The 17274-nt window shown below is 48.1% G+C and overlaps 2 protein-coding genes across 5 annotated transcripts; one reads left to right on the top strand and one right to left on the bottom strand.

Moving 5' to 3' along the window:
• On the top strand, nucleotides 1-4740 carry ARL9 (ADP ribosylation factor like GTPase 9). Of its 4 annotated transcripts, none has more exons than XM_052682289.1 (4): nucleotides 1-150; nucleotides 231-402; nucleotides 3128-3303; nucleotides 3683-4740. In XM_052682289.1, the coding sequence occupies exons 1-4, from the start codon at nucleotides 16-18 to the stop codon at nucleotides 3860-3862; spliced, it is 663 nt and encodes a 220-aa protein (XP_052538249.1). In that variant the 5' UTR covers nucleotides 1-15; the 3' UTR covers nucleotides 3863-4740. The 4 variants fall into 4 exon arrangements, with proteins under 4 accessions (XP_052538249.1, XP_052538252.1, XP_052538251.1 ...); XM_052682292.1 differs by lacking the exon at nucleotides 1-150 and adding an exon at nucleotides 1315-1389 and having other exon boundaries at nucleotides 289-402; XM_052682291.1 differs by lacking the exons at nucleotides 1-150; nucleotides 231-402 and adding exons at nucleotides 415-1016; nucleotides 1315-1389.
• Nucleotides 4741-9541: 4801 nt separating this feature from the next.
• HOPX (HOP homeobox) lies at nucleotides 9542-12843 on the bottom strand. Its single transcript, XM_052682296.1, has 3 exons — nucleotides 12713-12843; nucleotides 12318-12486; nucleotides 9542-10226 (listed from the first exon to the last, which is right to left on the bottom strand). Exons 2-3 carry the CDS (start codon nucleotides 12459-12461, stop codon nucleotides 10149-10151), a joined length of 222 nt encoding a protein of 73 aa, XP_052538256.1. The 5' UTR covers nucleotides 12462-12486; nucleotides 12713-12843; the 3' UTR covers nucleotides 9542-10148.
• Between the last annotated feature and the right edge of the window lie 4431 nt (nucleotides 12844-17274).

Here is a 17274-nt window from a genome sequence, read left to right as displayed (position 1 = left end):
GGGCGCGGGGTGGCCATGGGCAGCCGGCTGCGGCCCGCGGCGCTGTGCGGAGCGGTGCTGGCCGCGGCGGGCGGCGCGGCGGTGGCGGCCTGGGTGTGGGCCTACGTGCGGGGCCGGGCCCGCCGCTCTCCTCCCGCCGCCGCTGAGCAGGTACGGGGCGGCCGGCCGCGGTGAGCTCCGGGGGGCGGGTAGGCCCCGGCCGGCTCACCGGGCGTGCTTCCCTCCTTTAGCAGGTGAAGGGAACCGGCAGGCAGATCCTGGTGCTGGGCCTGGACGGGGCGGGGAAGAGCAGCGTTCTCCACTCGCTTGCCACCAACCAGGTGAAGCGCAGCGTGGCGCCCACCGAGGGCTTCAACGCCGTCTGCATCTGCGGCGGGGAGAGCCAGATGGAGTTCCTGGAGAGTGAGTGAGCTGCGTTCGTGCCGAGCGCGGTGGATGCTCCCGTCCCGCATCCCAGGGATCAGCCCCCTATTGTAGAACCGTCGTCCCTCCTTATCTGATAACACGGAGCTGGGGTTGTTTTCTTCTTGGAGATTCTGCTGCCCGACCCTGGTGATATAAGAAGATTACGGCCTGCTCTCAGGGGAGGTCTGTGCTGTCTGAGCCTGCCCGGGGGGAGCTCTGCTCTCAGACAGTGCTGCTAAACGCAATGGCAACAAGCCTGTCCAAAGCACAGGTGTCCCTGCATGGCCGCTGTTCCTTGTACAGCTTCCCGTTGGTGCTCAAGCCTGAAGTGAGCAAGCATAGAAGAGAAATACTAAGGGGAAAGAAGGCAGGAAGGAAAGCTTTGCATGCCTTTTGTTCCAGAGCCTCCATAGGAGATGGTAGAGGAGAAGGGGCCCTGGATTCCATCAGTCCCTGGTACTGAGGGCTGACATCCTTGCTAGACTGCTGTGGAGGCCACGTGCTTCCCTTTCTGCTTTTCATACCAGCACTTGGCTGACTCACTTGGCAGCTAACCCAGGTACACCTCAGTATTGCTGTCGGCAGGAGTTGTGCTGCTCCCAGGCATGTGGGTAAGTGTTTAGGATGGGAAGATAGAGTCTCTAAAGCAAAGTGTAATCCTGCCTTAGGGAAATGCTTCAGATATGCTCCTATTCTGTGCTCCTCTCCTTGTACCTATCAGACAGACACCAGTATTTCCCGATATTGTTGCTAGGAATGAGGTGCTCTGTACTAACTAAGCTTGAAAAAAAAAAAACCAACAAAAAACCACAGTACTTCTGCACCTGCTTGGGAATTGCTCACGCCCAGTACAATGCGCACCACAGCAGAACGTGTTGTTTCTGAGTCATCCTTCCCTCTCTGGTCCAGGTTGGTAGTGACTGAGATGTGATGGCTGCAATCTGACCCATGGGAGATGAAATGTCTCAGGCCAGTTTCAGCCAGGTAAATCTGCATGGTGCTCTAATCTGGTTACTTACTCAGTCTGTACCATTGCCTGTAGCAGGGGTTAGCAGCCTACGCTGTGATTATGTGGCATACTATGATCAGCAGACAGCAGGATTTTTATCTTGCTGGCCTGGACAGACAGAATATTGTTCCTTTTCTTTGTACCATTATACAGATAAGTGGGTTGAATCTTGCCTCTGTAAGCGGTAGGAGAGCCTGGCTTCTGCTGTATTGCTATTTGTTTAGGAAATAAAAACATTAGCTGTAAGTTGCTGACCCCTGGTTTATGCTATGTATGAATGCACTGGACAAGAGAAATAGCGGGGAGCCTATAAAATAACACAGTACTGTCGGAGGCATAAGCCCCAAGAATAATATGTCAGTCATGGCCCTTTGGCTTATTTCAGCAGTGGCAGATCTCAGTTCTGCCTGCAGGTATGCTGGAGCTGAAGAAGAAAAGTAAAAGAGGGAAAAATTGAGTTGCATATAAGGCAAAAGTCTTTTACAGTGAAGATGGCGATGCACTGGCACAGGTTGCCCAGAGAAGTGGTGCAAAGGCCCATCCCTGGAGACATTAAAGGCCAGGCTGGATGGGACTCTGAGCAACCTGATGTAGCTGTAGGTGTCCCTGTTCACTACAGGAGGTTGGACTAGATGGGCTTTAAAGGTCCCTTCTACCTCTAAGGCTTCGATGATTCTATGATTAGAACAAGCACATACTCCCTAGCAGGGAAATGTTGCTTTTCTTTGTACATTCTTGAAACTACTAAATCATTTTTACTTAAGTGAAAGCAAAATTGCTTTGAAACACAACAGATTAGCTAGCATGTCAATTTTGAAGAATTCCTAAATAAGGCAGGAAGCTGTCATAGAAAACCCCAAGTATAATACTTTGGAAGTTTGTTACATTTGGAGTCAAGTCACCCACGACCCTTGAGCGTGTTGTTCTGCAGAGGACCTCTCTTCCCCCCCAACCTTTTCCTGAAAGGAACAGATCTGAAGAGCTGAAAATACATCTGAAGTGCTTAACAATACACTATTCCTGTCTCTCTTAAAATTCAACAAGCCACCACATTGTCCTTAGATGGTAACAGCAGTCTTAGACATGTGGCTTCATATTGTTATAAGCCCTTGTTTTGAATATGAAAAGCTTAGTCAGCAGAGAAGAGACCTGGTAGAAATGTAATCTGTGCAAAGATTACTCCTGTCACCTAAGGACAGCTCAAAGAGCCTGCTGGAACTTGATTTTTATTTCTTCCTAAGGTACCTCTGCAGCTTTGACAGTGTGAAAGCCCTGGGAGTTTTGAATTAGCCCCTGACATTACACAGATCTAATGAGAGCCTTTTCCACTCTAGGGTTAAATTTCTCTCTTGGAAATTGTAGGCTCCTTTGTTTTGTGAGGGGCATGTAGACTGATCATGTGGGGACATTCTCACATGACCTTTATAGACACTGAACCTGTTTCTGCTCTCCCTTCTAGGTTGAGAGAAAGAACCTACAAGGCAGAAAGCAACCATAAAAAACAAACCTCCAGAACTTAAAATGAAAAGACTTTTTTCTGAACATACACATAAGCCTGCATGGGACTCAGATGGGGGGAATAAAGCTATTTCCAGTCTTGCATACAGTAGGCCCAGTACCTTGGGTTTTCACCCCAGGGTCCGCTGCCTGCATTACGGGTGTGGTGCTGTTTGGGTTACTTGGTGAATTTTGTGCTGCTCTTTACTCTTCCAGTTGGGGGCAGTGAATCTCTACGTTCGTACTGGAAGATGTATCTGCCCAAAGTGTTGTTGCTCATCTATGTTGTGGATTCAGCTGATCATGCCCGACTACCTGTGGCAAAAGAGCTACTTCATCAACTGATCCAGAACAACTCCACCCTGCCAGTGGTGGTTCTAGCCAACAAGCAGGTAGGAGTTCCTGTGCCTAGCTGAACTTCAACTGGCTGCGACTCTGAAAACAGCAGCAAAGCTCTTCAATTAAGGCTATGTGGATTGGGGGGGGTGGAGGGGGAAGGGAGGGGAGAGGCTTCTGAGGGCACCACAGAGTTGACCACAGAGTGAAGTAATCTGAGGTTGCGTTTTAGATCTGTAAGATGCAGGTCTTACTGAAACAAGAACGTACCTTTGCTTCTTATTTCTTATAAGCATTTTGTTTCCAAAGCATTTTAGGGCATGGAAACTTGATCTCATAGAGGTACATAAGAACGATGCCCTCAGAAACTTTGAGACCCTTTGCCTCCCTGTTGCAATTAATAGGCTTGTTTTGATTGACTTGTTTTGGTATTAGGACCTTGAAGGTGCATATTGCATCACAGATATCTACGATGCTCTGGCACTGTCTGATATCGGAGACAAGAGGAAGATGTTCTTGCTTGGTACCCACGTGGCAGAGGATGGCTCAGAGATCTCCTCCAGCATGAAGGATGCCAAGGAGCTGATAGCACAGCTGGTTTTGGAAGTGCAGTGACAGCTCTTTTCCTACAACACAGTATTTGCAGCTGTGGAAGATGGGGTGCTCATCTACAGTCAGTTTGCCACATGGTAACAGAAATGTAAAGATAGCTTTTCTTTCTGTCTGTGTAGTTCCTCTGAAAATCATGTCTAGTTGGTAGGAGAATCTGTTTTTATAGCGTTTTGAAAATAACTCTGGAAAATAATATATTTGTAGCATATTTATAGGGGGAAATGAAACTCTCAGGCAGCAGATTTAAGGGTATTTATAGCTTAGGCTAAGATGGCATCTTGCTAGGTTGGAGTCAGCTATTGATTTTAATGAAACAAAGTTGTATCCTGTGAATAAACTGTCCTGATGTCTCAGGTTTAAATGATTATAGGTAACAGGTTTTAGAGAACACTGTTAGCAGTACTGTGCTGTTAAAAATGAGATCCTACTTCCCAAGAGCCTCAGGAGTTTCCTTTTAAGAGAGTGGCTACTTGGTAATTCCTGGAAATTGGGCAGGTTGCAACTACTTTATCAGATAAGAACAAGAACACAAGGGCAGTAAGACATTAAGTATTTCTGTTCTAGTTTTTCCCTGTAAGCAAAGTATAATTTCAAGTAGTGACTGAAAGAAGTTTAGGTGGTATCAGAGTGGAGGATTCCATCAGTCTAAGTGTCTTATTTTGGTTTGGTCCAGATTGTGCAGCAGCAAGCAGTCTTATGGGTGAGAAATTTAACATTTTTTTTTAAAGTGATTTCTGTTAGCATAGCAGATGAGAAAGATGAATTGCAGAGGTGCATTACTTTCCCAGTATTGATATCCCTGTAACTATGCTCTGGTCATATGCCTGAGTCTAAAGAGCGTGGCAAAAAACACTTTTTGTAATTAAATTTATTATACAACGGTTTTGTAGTTTTGTCTGATGCATAAAGCAGAACATTTTACTCTAACCACTGGTCTTGGCTTCATTTACCTCAACAAGGAATGACACAGCTGGCCCTTCTGGGACAGTGAAATGGTGTTTAAAGGGAGTGGGTACTTAGGTTGGCCAGTGGAAGCTGTGGGTTAGTGGTGTTGGTCATCCAGAACAGTGCCTGTGGGGGGAGGTTAGCTGTGCTCCATCCAGCAGCCTGAGCTGCTGGCACCCTGCGGTCAGCAGCAGTTGCCATAGCATGTGCAAGCGCATTGCTATGCAGCTGCACTGGGAAGGGACCAAGGATACCAACCCAGGGAAAACAATACAAAGAGCTGTCAAGTGGTTGTATCCTAAGGAGATACACAGACTTCGCAGTCTTGTTACTTCACACTGAAAGGCAGGCAGCCCAGGTTACAGATGGTTGCAGGCTGGGTGTCCAGGTTGTGCCCTAGGCCTCTCGGGTATGGCTTACTTGGGGATTTACACTGGACAAGCAAAACACCTTTCTCCCTGCTCCTCATTACAAACAGTGCCTGCCTTTCCTTTCAAAATGGAAGCTGTGTACTGAAATTGTAAGGGACAAGCTGTATTGCTGAATGTTCAGAAGCACATGGGTCCTGACCCCTAAGTACTGCAAGAAGTAGCAGATGTTATAGCTGGACTCCTCTCAGCAATTTACCAACCTGCATTATACTGATCGACAAGAAAGGCACAAAAGAAAACCCAGGGGACTATAGACCTGTTGGTCTAGCCTAAACACCTGGAAAAGTTATGGAGAGGATTGTCCTAGATGCTGTTAGGAGGCAGTTAAAGAATAAAGGTATTATCAAGCATAGTCAACAAAGATTCATTAAAGAAAAGTCCTGCCTTAGCAATCTGATCTTCTATCATATGACTACCCACTTGGTGGATGAAAGAAAGGCAGTACATGTAATCTTTCTAGATTGTTAATAAGACCTATAATACTGTCACTCACAGCATCTCCCAGAACAAATTGTTCATCTGTCTGATAAACACAGGATATGCCAGGTGATGAGCTGAACGAATAGCAGAGCTCAAAGTGGATGGGTCTACAACTGCTTGTGAGCTGATTGTTAGCAGTATTCCCCCAGTGCTCTATTCTAGAGCCACTTGTGTTCACCACTTTTATCAGTGATCTGGTTGCAGGATTAGTAGAATACACCCTCAACAAGTTTGCTGATGACACTAAACTGGAAAATGCTGTTAAGTTCCTGAAGGAAAGAGAGACCTTTGCAGAGGAATCCGATGCACTGGAGCACTAGATAATTAGCAAGCATGAAGTTCAGTGAAGGAAAATACTAAACATGCTGCACCTGGACCAGAACAATGCCAGACGCAGGTACAGATCAGAAATGAGTGGCTGGGTAGCAGTTTAGCAGGAAGGTCTCTGGGGGTGTTGTTGACCGCGGGCTTATTGTGAGCCAGTGGTATCTGCTGATAGCCAAGAGGGCAAACTGTACTGTGGGGTGCTGTAAAGCAACAGAAAGTATGATGATGACAGTAGAATAGCAAAGTCCTAAGCTCAGCAAGTGAAGATTCCCTCAAATGCAATAGGCATAGAAGCAAAGAAAAGAATCTGCTTACCTTCAGAAAGACTCAGGTAGGGGACTCCAGCAAGAAACCATTACCTGCAATGCCAACCCTTAAATGAGGTCTGGGAAGGGGTGGATCTGGGAAGGGGAAGATGCATTATATGCACCTGAGTATGTCTGGGTTGCCCCTGCCAACTTTGTTGCTCTCTACAGCTTTACAAGAGATTGAACTCAAAAGCAGTTTGGGCAACAGAAGGGGGGTACTTCTATATCTGCCTGCAGCAAGCCTCATTTTCTCTCCTGGAAAGCATAAGCAAATAACATATATTTTCCTGGGACTCTCTTCTTGTCAGTGGTATTGCTTAATTCCTTCAGGTTGCAGAACCACTGAAAGTACCATCGTGTGTGGGGATGTTTACGTGTTCATAGTGCTTGCCACCATAAGGAAAAAAAAAAAAAAAAAAGTCACTTATCTTCCTAGAACTGGAGAAAGCTTTATGATCACCATATGAGTTGAGAGACCTGACTGAGATATGTGTGATTCCTCCCTCAGATGGATCTTGACACAGCCTTTGCAAAGCTGTGTCCAAACAGGGCTGCAGGGTGGCATTTGATGCAAGGTTTGGATGTGGCTGTGCTCACTGTGTGTGTAAACTGATGGGCCTGCTGCAGAAAGAATGCCAGCTCTGTAATGCAGCAAGTCTGGAGGTGGACTTTGTGCAGTTATCCTTTACCCCCTTGCACCTTTGTAAGGAAAAGCTCTTGAAGAGCCAATTGGCAGAAACTGCTGAAACTGGTGTTTGGCTCCTGAAAAGTGTACTGCTTTCCTGAGCATGTCTTGTCTTGACCTGGAGGCAGGGGGCCAGCATCCTGCGAGCAGTTCCCACCAAGGTGCCAGGTAGCCATGCTTGCAGTATTTCCTGCAGCAGGTAGGTGTGACAGGGAGATAAGTCAGCAAGCACCTTTCAGGGGGTCTGCAGTGAGATGTCCTAGCAGCAGCTTGCCAACACAAAGGTCTTTGTGGTGCTGAGCTGTTGTCTAACAAGCATTTGCTGGGGCTGTGTGCCCTGAAAGTTTTCAGCCAGGTGATATTAAGCAGCAAAGCAGTGCCCCGCCTGCTGTGTTTTTTTGCATGGTGGGGACTCCCACAGCTGTCCACATCATGCAATTGCTCCAGGCCTGGGACACTTAACCAGGAACAGTCTATGATAACTGTGCCAGATGAATGGTTTTTTTCTGGTGAATATTCAGTATGAAGATTTTCAGTGCTGCGTAATACTTGACCCTGGGGTACAAAAAGTCTATATCCCTGTGTTTCTATAGCTTCTAAGACATTTGTGCTCAATGGACTGAAATAAAATTGCAAAGTTTTTAAGCCCTTTAAGAAATATATCTTCACCTTTGCTCCTAAAGCCTTGTGGGAACAGTGCTATCCCCATGGTACCTTTCAGTAATCTATGAAAGCGTTGATAACAGGTGTTTCTGTTTGTCTGGGCAGCCTAGGCTGGCTAATCATCCAACCTACCTGCTAGGGTTGCCTGGCAAGTTATGAAACAGAAACATGCTTTCCCCCCCCTCCCTGTCATGTCCAAAAAGAACCTTGCAGAAAGAGCAGGTTTGCAAATTCATGTCTCTGCAATCAGAGAGAGCACAAAAATCTGTGGGCTGTTGAGTTCACTGGATTAAACCGATGAAAAGTTACTTGGAAAGAGAAAGAACCCTTAAACATACCAGAGTGAATGGGCGTCACCATACTCCAAAAAGTCTCCACAAACCCACTGTCCTGCTGTGCTGTTATGACTGCCCTGGTACCCTCTCCCACCAAGGGAGAGTTCACACAGTCTCTCTCTTTCTGTAGTCCAGGATGGGCAGCTCTAAATTTGCCCTGGGCACGTGAGAGTTACCACTAAGGTGCTGTAAAACCTCACCCACTTTCCATGGCACACCCTGAGCGTAACATTATTATTATTTCTACTGTCATACCTGTGGTATAGTTAGGTGGTAATGGTAAGCAAGAAAAATGCAATCATGAAACTCCTGCAGGGGTTTCAGAGGTGTAATGAAATGACCCTTTCTACACATCCCTTGGGAACTGTAAAACCAGACTCATTACTTGAAGGTCCTTTTCAAGTTGACAGCAACCACCTGCACAGCATTAGGAAATTCAGTGCCTAATAAGGTGAGTGCTCAGCATAAAGCCAGCAGCCCTTTACAGCTGTGGGGGAGATGGGCTGAATGTGCCCCTTCTTAGACAGGGAAGAATGGTCCCAACAGAGACGTAATACATTTGTATGTTTTTAAAGGTGCATTTCACACCCTTACTGTTCTTACCAGGCTTCTATGGGAAAACTAAGACAATCTAGACCCTCTCATGGGATGCTACAACATCTCTGCCATGCCCAAGGATAGTGGCATTATTGGGTATGGGTATTAGTGCCACACTTTACAGGGCAAACCTAGAGTTTCAGTTGGGTCGAAGTGTGGGTCAGTTTGGATGATGGATGGGAGCAGCACAGCCTAAGCAGGACATGGCACAGGAGAAAATGATTTTATACGTTTCTAGTAAGTTTAGTGTGCTTGGCATTGGCAATCCAGGCATTGGCTGGAGATACTGATGTGATAGTGATGCTCTCCAGCAAGGAATAAAATGAACAAACCACTGCAGGAGAATAAATGAATAAGCAAAAATGAGGATTCTAAGCACATGCCAGTTTAAGTGCGAGTCAGTGTATCTTAATCTTCTCTGTGTTAAGCTGATTCCTTCAGGAGTAGTAGAGGCAGGTGACTACAAACTAGAAGAGGATTTATCAGGGGATCCACTTATTGACTCACTGATCTACTAAAGAGAGGATTTTGATCCCTATTGTACAAGGTAAGGTCACTAGGTAATAATGCTTGTTACTTTTCAGTCTGTCCTGTACCAGAATGGACCAGAAACTGGCCTCTGTGAAGAGCCCCAGCACTGTCACTCTGGCTTGTGAACAGCCATAAAGGGGCTGGCAGCTGGCCTCTGACCCTGCAGGGAATCCCCCCAAACAGCATCTTGCTACCCCACGCCTGGGTTGTGTGCTGTGGATGGATGGAGGGTGCCCTAGACCAGAGGTTGCCCAACTCTGTGGCAAGAGGGGAAAAACCCAGCACCTGCTGACCCCGTTTTGGAGAAATGTTATCCACCCAGAGGAGTGTGCCTTCTGTTCCTGGGGCAGGGAGCATGGGGAGGGACACAACATAGCATCTCTCACCAAAAATCTTTGGTTTTTATTCACACTTTGGACAAAGAAAAGACCAGTTCTCTCCCTTCGGTTATCTTTAACAGAAATGTGAGACATACATTCAAGGGATCTTGGCTCAGTCTGTTAATGATGTAGGCTTTTATCTTGTCAACATCCAGAGCTGGCATGGGCACCTTAAATTAACCAAGACACCACAAGAACAAGACATCAAGTTTTCCAATTGCCCTCCTCTCTGGATGCTCTATATACTAAAGCTAGCATGCATGCTTTGCCTCTCGGGATAATAGGGAAAAGAAATCTCTATTCTTCCCCCCTGTGCTTGAACGTTTCATGGCAGCTTTTCCATGAGTCCAGGACAAGGGCATGAGATTTCCTGGCCTGTGCAGCTGCTTAATGGGAATTGCTAGACGAGTTATGCAGCCATCAGAAGCTGTATACACATATACATACATATTATATATATATAATCTTCTATAAATAAAAATTATGTTAAATATCAGGGTATTGCTTTGTATCTTGAAACCTTTTGTGACGGGAGAACCCCAAGTAAACCCACTTTGAAGATCTTCACCATTGTTTACAGCATGGATGGGGCCAGGAGCAGCATCCTCTAGTCCCTGACAGACCCACATTCTGAGGGCAGCCCTTCAGACTTCCTCCATTCTGCCAGGCGCTGCTTGAACCATTTCTGGAAGGAAAAAAAATACCAACAGAGACTGAGTGCAGTGGGCTGAGCAAACGTTCAGAAAGCCTTGCAAAAGGTGCAGATGTGGACAGCATGTGGAATGAGGTGAAGGAAACTCAGGGTGCTGCTTTTAGCAAGGTGTTCATAACCAAAAGGTTTTGTCAAATGTGAGTACATCTCTTTCAGGCCTTTTCAGACCTTGACAACTTGTGTGAGTCCTCATTTTATTGCTGTGAGTCCAGATTTGTCTTACAAACAGAGTAAGTAGGCTAAATCTCCTGGGTAGTGTCTGCAGCTGTAGCAGTGAAACATTCACTGCAGGTCCCAAAATGACAGGAACCAAAAGTTAACTTGCTTCACGAAGACTGAGAGGAAAAACACAGTGACACTGCAGATTTAAGGACAAACAGATTCTTAAGGTGGGTTAAAATTTATCTTAGTCTTCAAGTAATATTAATTACTACATTATTTTTTATGACTTGGCATCTCTAACCCAGCTCCCAGACCGGCTGGTGCCACTTCAGCTCAGCTGCAATTTGAAATGCTGGACAAAAGCAGTTGGGTAAAGCCACAACACCTCCGTAAGAAGAATAACTCATGTGCTGGAAGCACAGCTCAGGCTTGTCTTTAGGCATTTGCCTGTGACATGCTTTGTTGCTGCTCATTCTGTTGCTATATTTGTTCACAGCTATTTTTGAAGCCATTCCAGTCACTAATGATACAACCATGGCATTCAGTGCAAGTGGCCGTTGCGCTAGCTCTGCCTTAAGCTGCATCCAACAAGCTGATTGCCTGCCTGCCTGCCTCCTAAAAAATTTCACTTCCTGTCTCAAACCATCATGTCCTGTTGACTCAGTACATCTGCATCTTGATTTTACTGGCATTAAAATGCTTGCTATATCTGGCCAGTAAAGCACTCCGAGTGTCAGGAGTGGTGAGTCTGTGCCATACGCAATGCAGGCACATCGCAGCTCAATCCTGATCCTATTCCTAACGTGATCTTCATCTTCAGAACTCTGAGAGCACTCTGGGTGTTACACCCAGTATCCTTCACTGGAACAGGCTAAATACTGGCATTGCTTGCTTGCCTCTCCTGCCCCTTGGCTTTGCCTAGGGAGAACCAGGCTTGGCAACTCTGCAAAATGCTGCACTTTTTCTGTGTATGCGTTTGATTTCTATACCCAGGAAACCTGCTATCTAGGAGTTCATAACGCATCTGCATCAAAACAGGAGCTGCTCTGCAGCCTGGTGTTGGGAAGGAGCTGGTTGCCTTTGAGACCCAGCAGGCAGCCAGATGGAGCACAAGGCACTCAGCAAGTCCCAAGCAGAGGCAGCCTCTTTAGAGACCTTCATGTCTCTCAGAGAGGCTGACAGATTTTCCTAACATAATATTCAGGGATGATGGACTATCTAACTGCAGTGATGAAGAGCTGGCACAACTTGGGTATGTCCCACAGCACATCCTGCAAGAACTGTATCTATCCTGCATCTGTTTTAAAATGACCACAATTCTTCTTACCACAAAACCAACGGTCATTTGGGTACCTGGAACTCTCAGAAGGAACTATGAGGACTATTAGGTTGGAAGGAATGGACAGCATGCATGGCCCTGCTGCCAGCTAGTGTCACACAGCAGGTGCTGAAAGTACCAACTGCCCAGCGCAGCCTGGGGTTGGGGCATTGGAGCCACAAGGAAACCAACAGGGCATCCAGCTGTGATTTGGGAAGCCCAGGTGGCTGCGGTTACAGGGGAAGGGGCTTTGGGGATGCAGGGGCAGGAACTGCTGGGGGGCAGGAGGAGGTGGGGTTCAGCAGGGCTCCATGGGTGCAGTGTGGGGTAGGAAATGCAAAGAAGGCTTGTGGGTGCAGTAGTGTGCAGTATAAGAACATAAGGAGGGAATATGTGGGTCACAAAGGGGTACAGGTGGTGATGGGGTAGCATGAGAGGTACAGCAGGGAGTTTGTGGGGACAGAAGATACAGGGTGCATGATGAAGAACAGAGGACAGGGTAGGCAGGAGCTGTGTAGGGTGCAGAGGCATGTATGGAGAGAGCAAGGCCAGTGCCAAGGGGAGGCTGAGGGGTGCACACTCACCAGGGTCTGCTCTTCAGAAAGCCCGGTCTCTGCTGCAATGAGGCACAGCGTGGTGGGATCAGGATGCTTGTTCACCTTGCAAAAATTGTACTCCAGGATCTCTAGCTGCTCCTCAGTAGGAGTCACTGACTTCTCTGTGGCCATTTCTCCTGGATGGTGGGGTCAGGCACTACAGAAAGGGGCTGGGGTTATTGCCAAGGCTGAGACTGGAGAGATTATGCTCACTGAGCCCCAGCTTAGGCATCCCTGTCGCCAGCAGCTCCCTCTTCCCCAGTGGCCTCTGGCCGAGGCAGGACACAGCTCCTTTCCCAGCCCTGCCCCTCCCTGCAGTGCCTGCCTCAGTTTCCCTGTGGCGGCAGCTGCATGCCCAACAGCACCCAGCAGTGCTTCCTCACCATCCCCAGCCGGCAGGAAGCTGTAGCCTCTCTTCTGCTCAGCAAGCCTCTCTGCTGCTGGATTTATAGCCAGCGTGACTCCCGTGGGGACGATTCCTGTTTACAGCCGTATTTAGACTTGGGCGTCACTTGGGAGTGATGTCACAGCAATGAGTGCAGTGGGGGAGGGTTCGTTTAAAGCCATTAATTTAAATATATATATATACATATTCCATGGGACAGGGGATAGCATCTGGCATCCAGCCATGTTTTCACTTTTTCTTCCCAGCCACCATGCAAGTTTGTGCAGGGGAATCACAAGCCAAAAGATGAAGGAGACGTTGGGAACAAAACATTTCGGATAAGCCCCACACCTCTCTTCTGCAGGGTTTTACGTGTGCTCCCGCCTGGCAGAAAGGCAAGCCAACTGAAACCTGAGGACACACAAGTCTTTTGATAGTGAATTGCCTCTGTGTTTCTGAAACTGAGCTGTGGGGCGGTGGCAGGGGAGGAGCTGAGTTCAGAAATGTGGCCATTCTCGCTCTGCTCTCCTGCTTTCTCCATGTCTCTGCTGGGCCACCCACTGCCCACCTTCCCTGCCTCCACAGATTCTCCTTCCTTTTGGCTCTGGAGATGTAACCTCAATGCCAGTATCACCAATTGCGCAGCTCTAAAGCCAACTGTTTTCCCAGTTGAAGGATAACTATAACCCACAGTGTACCCTGGAGCATATCGGGTGCCTGAGAGCTCTCACCTGAATGGCAGCACTGCTGGAATAGGGCTTGGCTCCAAAATCGCCTTGCAGGTTGCAGGGAGCCAGCCGTCCTGTTCACACAAGAAGCTGGGGAGAAGAGCCTTGTCCCCAAGCTTTATCATAAGATGCAAATGCCCCACTGAGCCTCCTTTGCTGAAGATTGTTTTGACAAATAAAAAGATTCTTTGGCAATTGTATAAGGTCTTATAAATTGAGCTGGTTGTGAGAAAGCCTGCTCTACTTTAGTCACTTGGCAAATACCGATTGTGACAGTTGTTGCTTAAGGCTCGAGCAACTTTTGTACAGTCATAGAACATCCCGAGTTGGATGACACACAGGGATCATTGAGTCCAGCTCCTGGCTCTACACAGGACCACCCAAAATCCAAACCCTATATTTGAGAGTGTTGTCTAGATGTTTTTAGGACTCCACAGCTCAGTGCTGTGACCATTACCCTGGGGAGTCTGTTCCTTAGACTCAAATAGACCACCCCTCCTGATGCAGCTCCATGCTGTTCCCTGCTCCCTGTGAGGAGCTGTAGCTGCCATGAGGTCTCCCCTCAGCCTCCTCTGCTCTAGGCTGAACAAACCCAGGGACCTTAGCCTCTCCTCATACATCTTCCACTCCAGACCCTTTGCCATCTTTGTAGCCCTAAGCATGATGGAGTGTGCTGGGGATGGCACAATTCACTGTCATGGATGGACCAGGAAGAGGTGGCCTTGAGCCACAGGCGCAGCAAGCTGAGCTGTCCCTGCCTGCAAAGCACTGGCTGCAGGCCTGGTAGCAACAGCAAGCAGACTGTAATGGCACAAGCTTTTTTCAGAGGAACAGGGAAAAAGCAGGTAAAGCTCTGTCCTGCGAGCTTCAGGGAGCCTGTTGAGTGCTGCTTATGTGGCTGGAGGTCCTTTGAAGGCTCTCTGCAAGAAATGCATGGGAAAGAAGAAGTTCCTTGGGACCTGAGGCTCTGCTCTCCAGCAGTATGGAGAGCAGGCTCACCATCAGGCCCAAGTGTAGTGGATGCCACAAGTCCATCTGCTCCTCCATGGTCACATCAACTCCACGCTACCTGCCAAAGCGCTCCTCACAGCCCATCACCTCTGGATCATGCGTCTAGCCTAAGCCACCAGCAGCAACGGGTCCTAGTAATTTATAAATCTGCATTTGCAGCCTGCTGCACTAATGAGCATTAATGTGTATGCACCGCTTTGCATAACAAACGCGTGCCTCTTAACTTTCCTGTTTGATCTTTATGGTTGTGATAATCCCTACGTTTCCGAGGTGTATTCCCATAGGGCACAGTGTCTTCTACCTGCTGGCAAGCTCAGGCTTGGAATCTGGCCTTCAGGCTGCACAGGTCCACTCACCTGCCTAGGAAGGATGGTTTTCATGCTTACATTTCTTTAAACCTGGCAGAAAGATGGAGAACCACAACAGTTCTGCTCTACTGCTGTAAGGCACCACTGCTAGCTTTCTTTTCCTGCACTGGAAAAAACATATTTTCTACTGTAAAGGATGCAAGTGACCTCTGCATCTTTCAGAAATACTGTAGGACCATGGCACTTGTTCAGCTCTGTGACAGAGGGTGGCACACCCCAACAGAAATGGTGTGCCGGATATCAAAGTAAAACCACAGCACCAAAAACACCTGGTCTGCTACATGTGCCTGTAGCTGAAGAGAGGAAGTCACATTTTAGTCTTGGTTTTAGGTGGAGCAATGTGAGAATAGCCACCAGCTGCAGCGTGAAGGGGGCTGCAGATGCTCCAACCAGCACTGCTGTGCACACAGAGGCTGTGCAGGCAGTAGCTGCTGCTCTTAGTATGGCTGATGGCGCCCAGCTTGGAGCGAGCAGACAACTAGCAATGGCCAGCAGACACGCATTGCAGCAGAAGAAAAGCTTATTAGATAGTGAGAACAAAATCTTGAGAGTGATGGGGGAATCATAAATGGGACAGGGCCAAAGAGGTGAGGGCACCTCCATGCTTGGGGATGTCTGAGAATCAGCTTGGCAAGACCCTGTGTGACCTGAACGAGGGGTGAATTTGGGGCAGGAGGATGGATGTAGACCTTCCCTCCAGAGACACTCAGGGCTGGGCTCCCAGTTTTAGCGTAAGCAGGAAGGGGCATCCCCTCAACCTCCAGGATGCCAGTCAAGCTCTGGTCATGCTGTCAGTATATACTACCCTGGCAAAAAAAGAAAAAAAAAAGCAGTCTCTTTTCTGGAAATGAGATGATTTCTCTTTGCTCAGCTTTGCTTTTTTGAAAGACAGACACAATAGCTGGCTGGATGCGCAGCTTTCTGACTGTTTACTGCACTCGAAGCCCCTGGAAAACACTCAGAGCAGTAACTCCTGCCAAACTGGTGAGATCTCATGTCCACTGCTGGGCTTATTGGGCCCCTTCCCCATGTTCTGATTGAAATAGGAATGCAGGCACCTGTTTTTGGCTTGCAGCTATTTACTAACACTGCAGAGATCAAAACAGTGAGCTGTTCTCCATGCAAACAGGACCTCCTGCTCTGTGTCCCATCCTGAGCTTTGCTCTGCCTCCTGCTGAGCCGGAGCATGGCTGTGGATAACATCAGCCAGCACAGTGCACAGGATAAGGTGGGGCTGAGGCTTTAAAAATAAACCAGACCCCACCATAAATAAGGAAAAGCCACCTGTCATGCATCCTGTAAACTGTCCGTTCAGTCTTTCAGAAGATAATATCGGATGGGAACAGCACAAACAGTGCAGCAGCTGCTGCAGCCGAGAAAAGTCCCCTGGTGCTCCCTGCCTGGGGTCTCTGCCTGCCCCTGTTCCAGCACAGAGCTCTCCCATCACAGCCTTGTGGTGCTGCTCCAGCCCCTCCAGTGCTAATAATGGTCAGCCCCTGCATTGCCCCCCATCCCATTCCCAGATGCAGATCTGCCCCAGCATCCCCAGCTCAAAGCTTGCACTTACCTAGAGCTGATAGGGACCAAAAGCGTGTAAAAGAAACACCCCACAGGTCCTCGGGTGACTGCTTAAGTACTTGCGTGTGTGTGACAGGCGGAGGCCTGAAAAACCTGACGCAAATCGCAGGAGCTTCTGAGATCCACAGCTCTTCTTGGGGCTGGTAATTCAGGTTTGGCACTGATCTCCTTGGCAGAGCTCAACGCATGGTTAGACGTGCACCGGGGCCCTTGGGAGGGGTGGCATGGGGAGCTGCTTGGGCTCATCATTGCACGGCTAGGGGACACCTTCCTAATGGGGCATCGTGCCAAGGGGCTGCTTCCTGTGGGTTTAGGGGAATCATAGAATATCCAGAGTTGGAAGGGACCCATAAAGCTCATCAAATCCAGCTCCTGGAAGGGACTCACAAGGCTCATCGAATCCAACTCCTGGAAGGGCTTCCTTCTCATCTTACTTTAATTCCCCGTAAATGGTTTGTCCAGACTTAAGGCTCTTGGCTTTGGTCAGCCCTGAAATGCTGGCAGGCTGAGAGAGGATAGGATCAGATCCTGAATCTGTGCTGCTGCTACAGGCAGGGTATGGGAAGTGGAACAGGACACCTCCTTTGCTATAGACCTGTCCTCTCACAGGTGGCAGTGCCTGGAAGCCTGCAACCATCACTGAGGAGGACGGGGAGCATCTGGCAGTAGCTTCCAAAGAGGCATCCTAGGGTGTGAGAAGAAGGGGAGACAATTTTCTCTCGGCTTCCAGTCAGCTGGAAGAGGATGCTGGAAAATCAGAGGCGATGGAGAAAAGACTAACAATTGCAATGGCTGAGCTGATCTGCCAGAACAAAGGAAAACTGGCAGTGGATGCAAAATAATGCTGTGGAGTTGGCTGGAGCCTTGCCCCAGGG

The sequence above is a fragment of the Tympanuchus pallidicinctus genome, unplaced genomic scaffold (assembly GCF_026119805.1).
Source record: "Tympanuchus pallidicinctus isolate F22 unplaced genomic scaffold, pur_lepc_1.0 scaffold2, whole genome shotgun sequence".
Taxonomy (NCBI): domain Eukaryota; kingdom Metazoa; phylum Chordata; class Aves; order Galliformes; family Phasianidae; genus Tympanuchus; species Tympanuchus pallidicinctus.
The sequence above is the reverse complement of the archived record's forward strand: the minus strand, read 5'-3'. Positions and strand labels throughout refer to the sequence as shown.

What these genes read in the sequence shown, in the direction of transcription:
- ARL9 (XM_052682289.1), top strand. Translation starts at nt 16, where the DNA reads ATGGGCAGCCGGCTGCGGCCCGCGGCGCTGTGCGGAGCGGTGCTGGCC. An exon ending in CCAGATGGAGTTCCTGGAGA is followed by an intron (nt 403 to 3,127) that starts GTGAGTGAGCTG and finishes TTACTCTTCCAG; the next exon opens with TTGGGGGCAGTGAATCTCTA. An exon ending in TGGTTCTAGCCAACAAGCAG is followed by an intron (nt 3,304 to 3,682) that starts GTAGGAGTTCCT and finishes TTTTGGTATTAG; the next exon opens with GACCTTGAAGGTGCATATTG.
- HOPX (XM_052682296.1), bottom strand. Translation starts at nt 12,461, where the DNA reads ATGGCCACAGAGAAGTCAGTGACTCCTACTGAGGAGCAGCTAGAGATC. An exon ending in TTTCTGAAGAGCAGACCCTG is followed by an intron (nt 10,227 to 12,317) that starts GTGAGTGTGCAC and finishes TTTTCCTTCCAG; the next exon opens with AAATGGTTCAAGCAGCGCCT.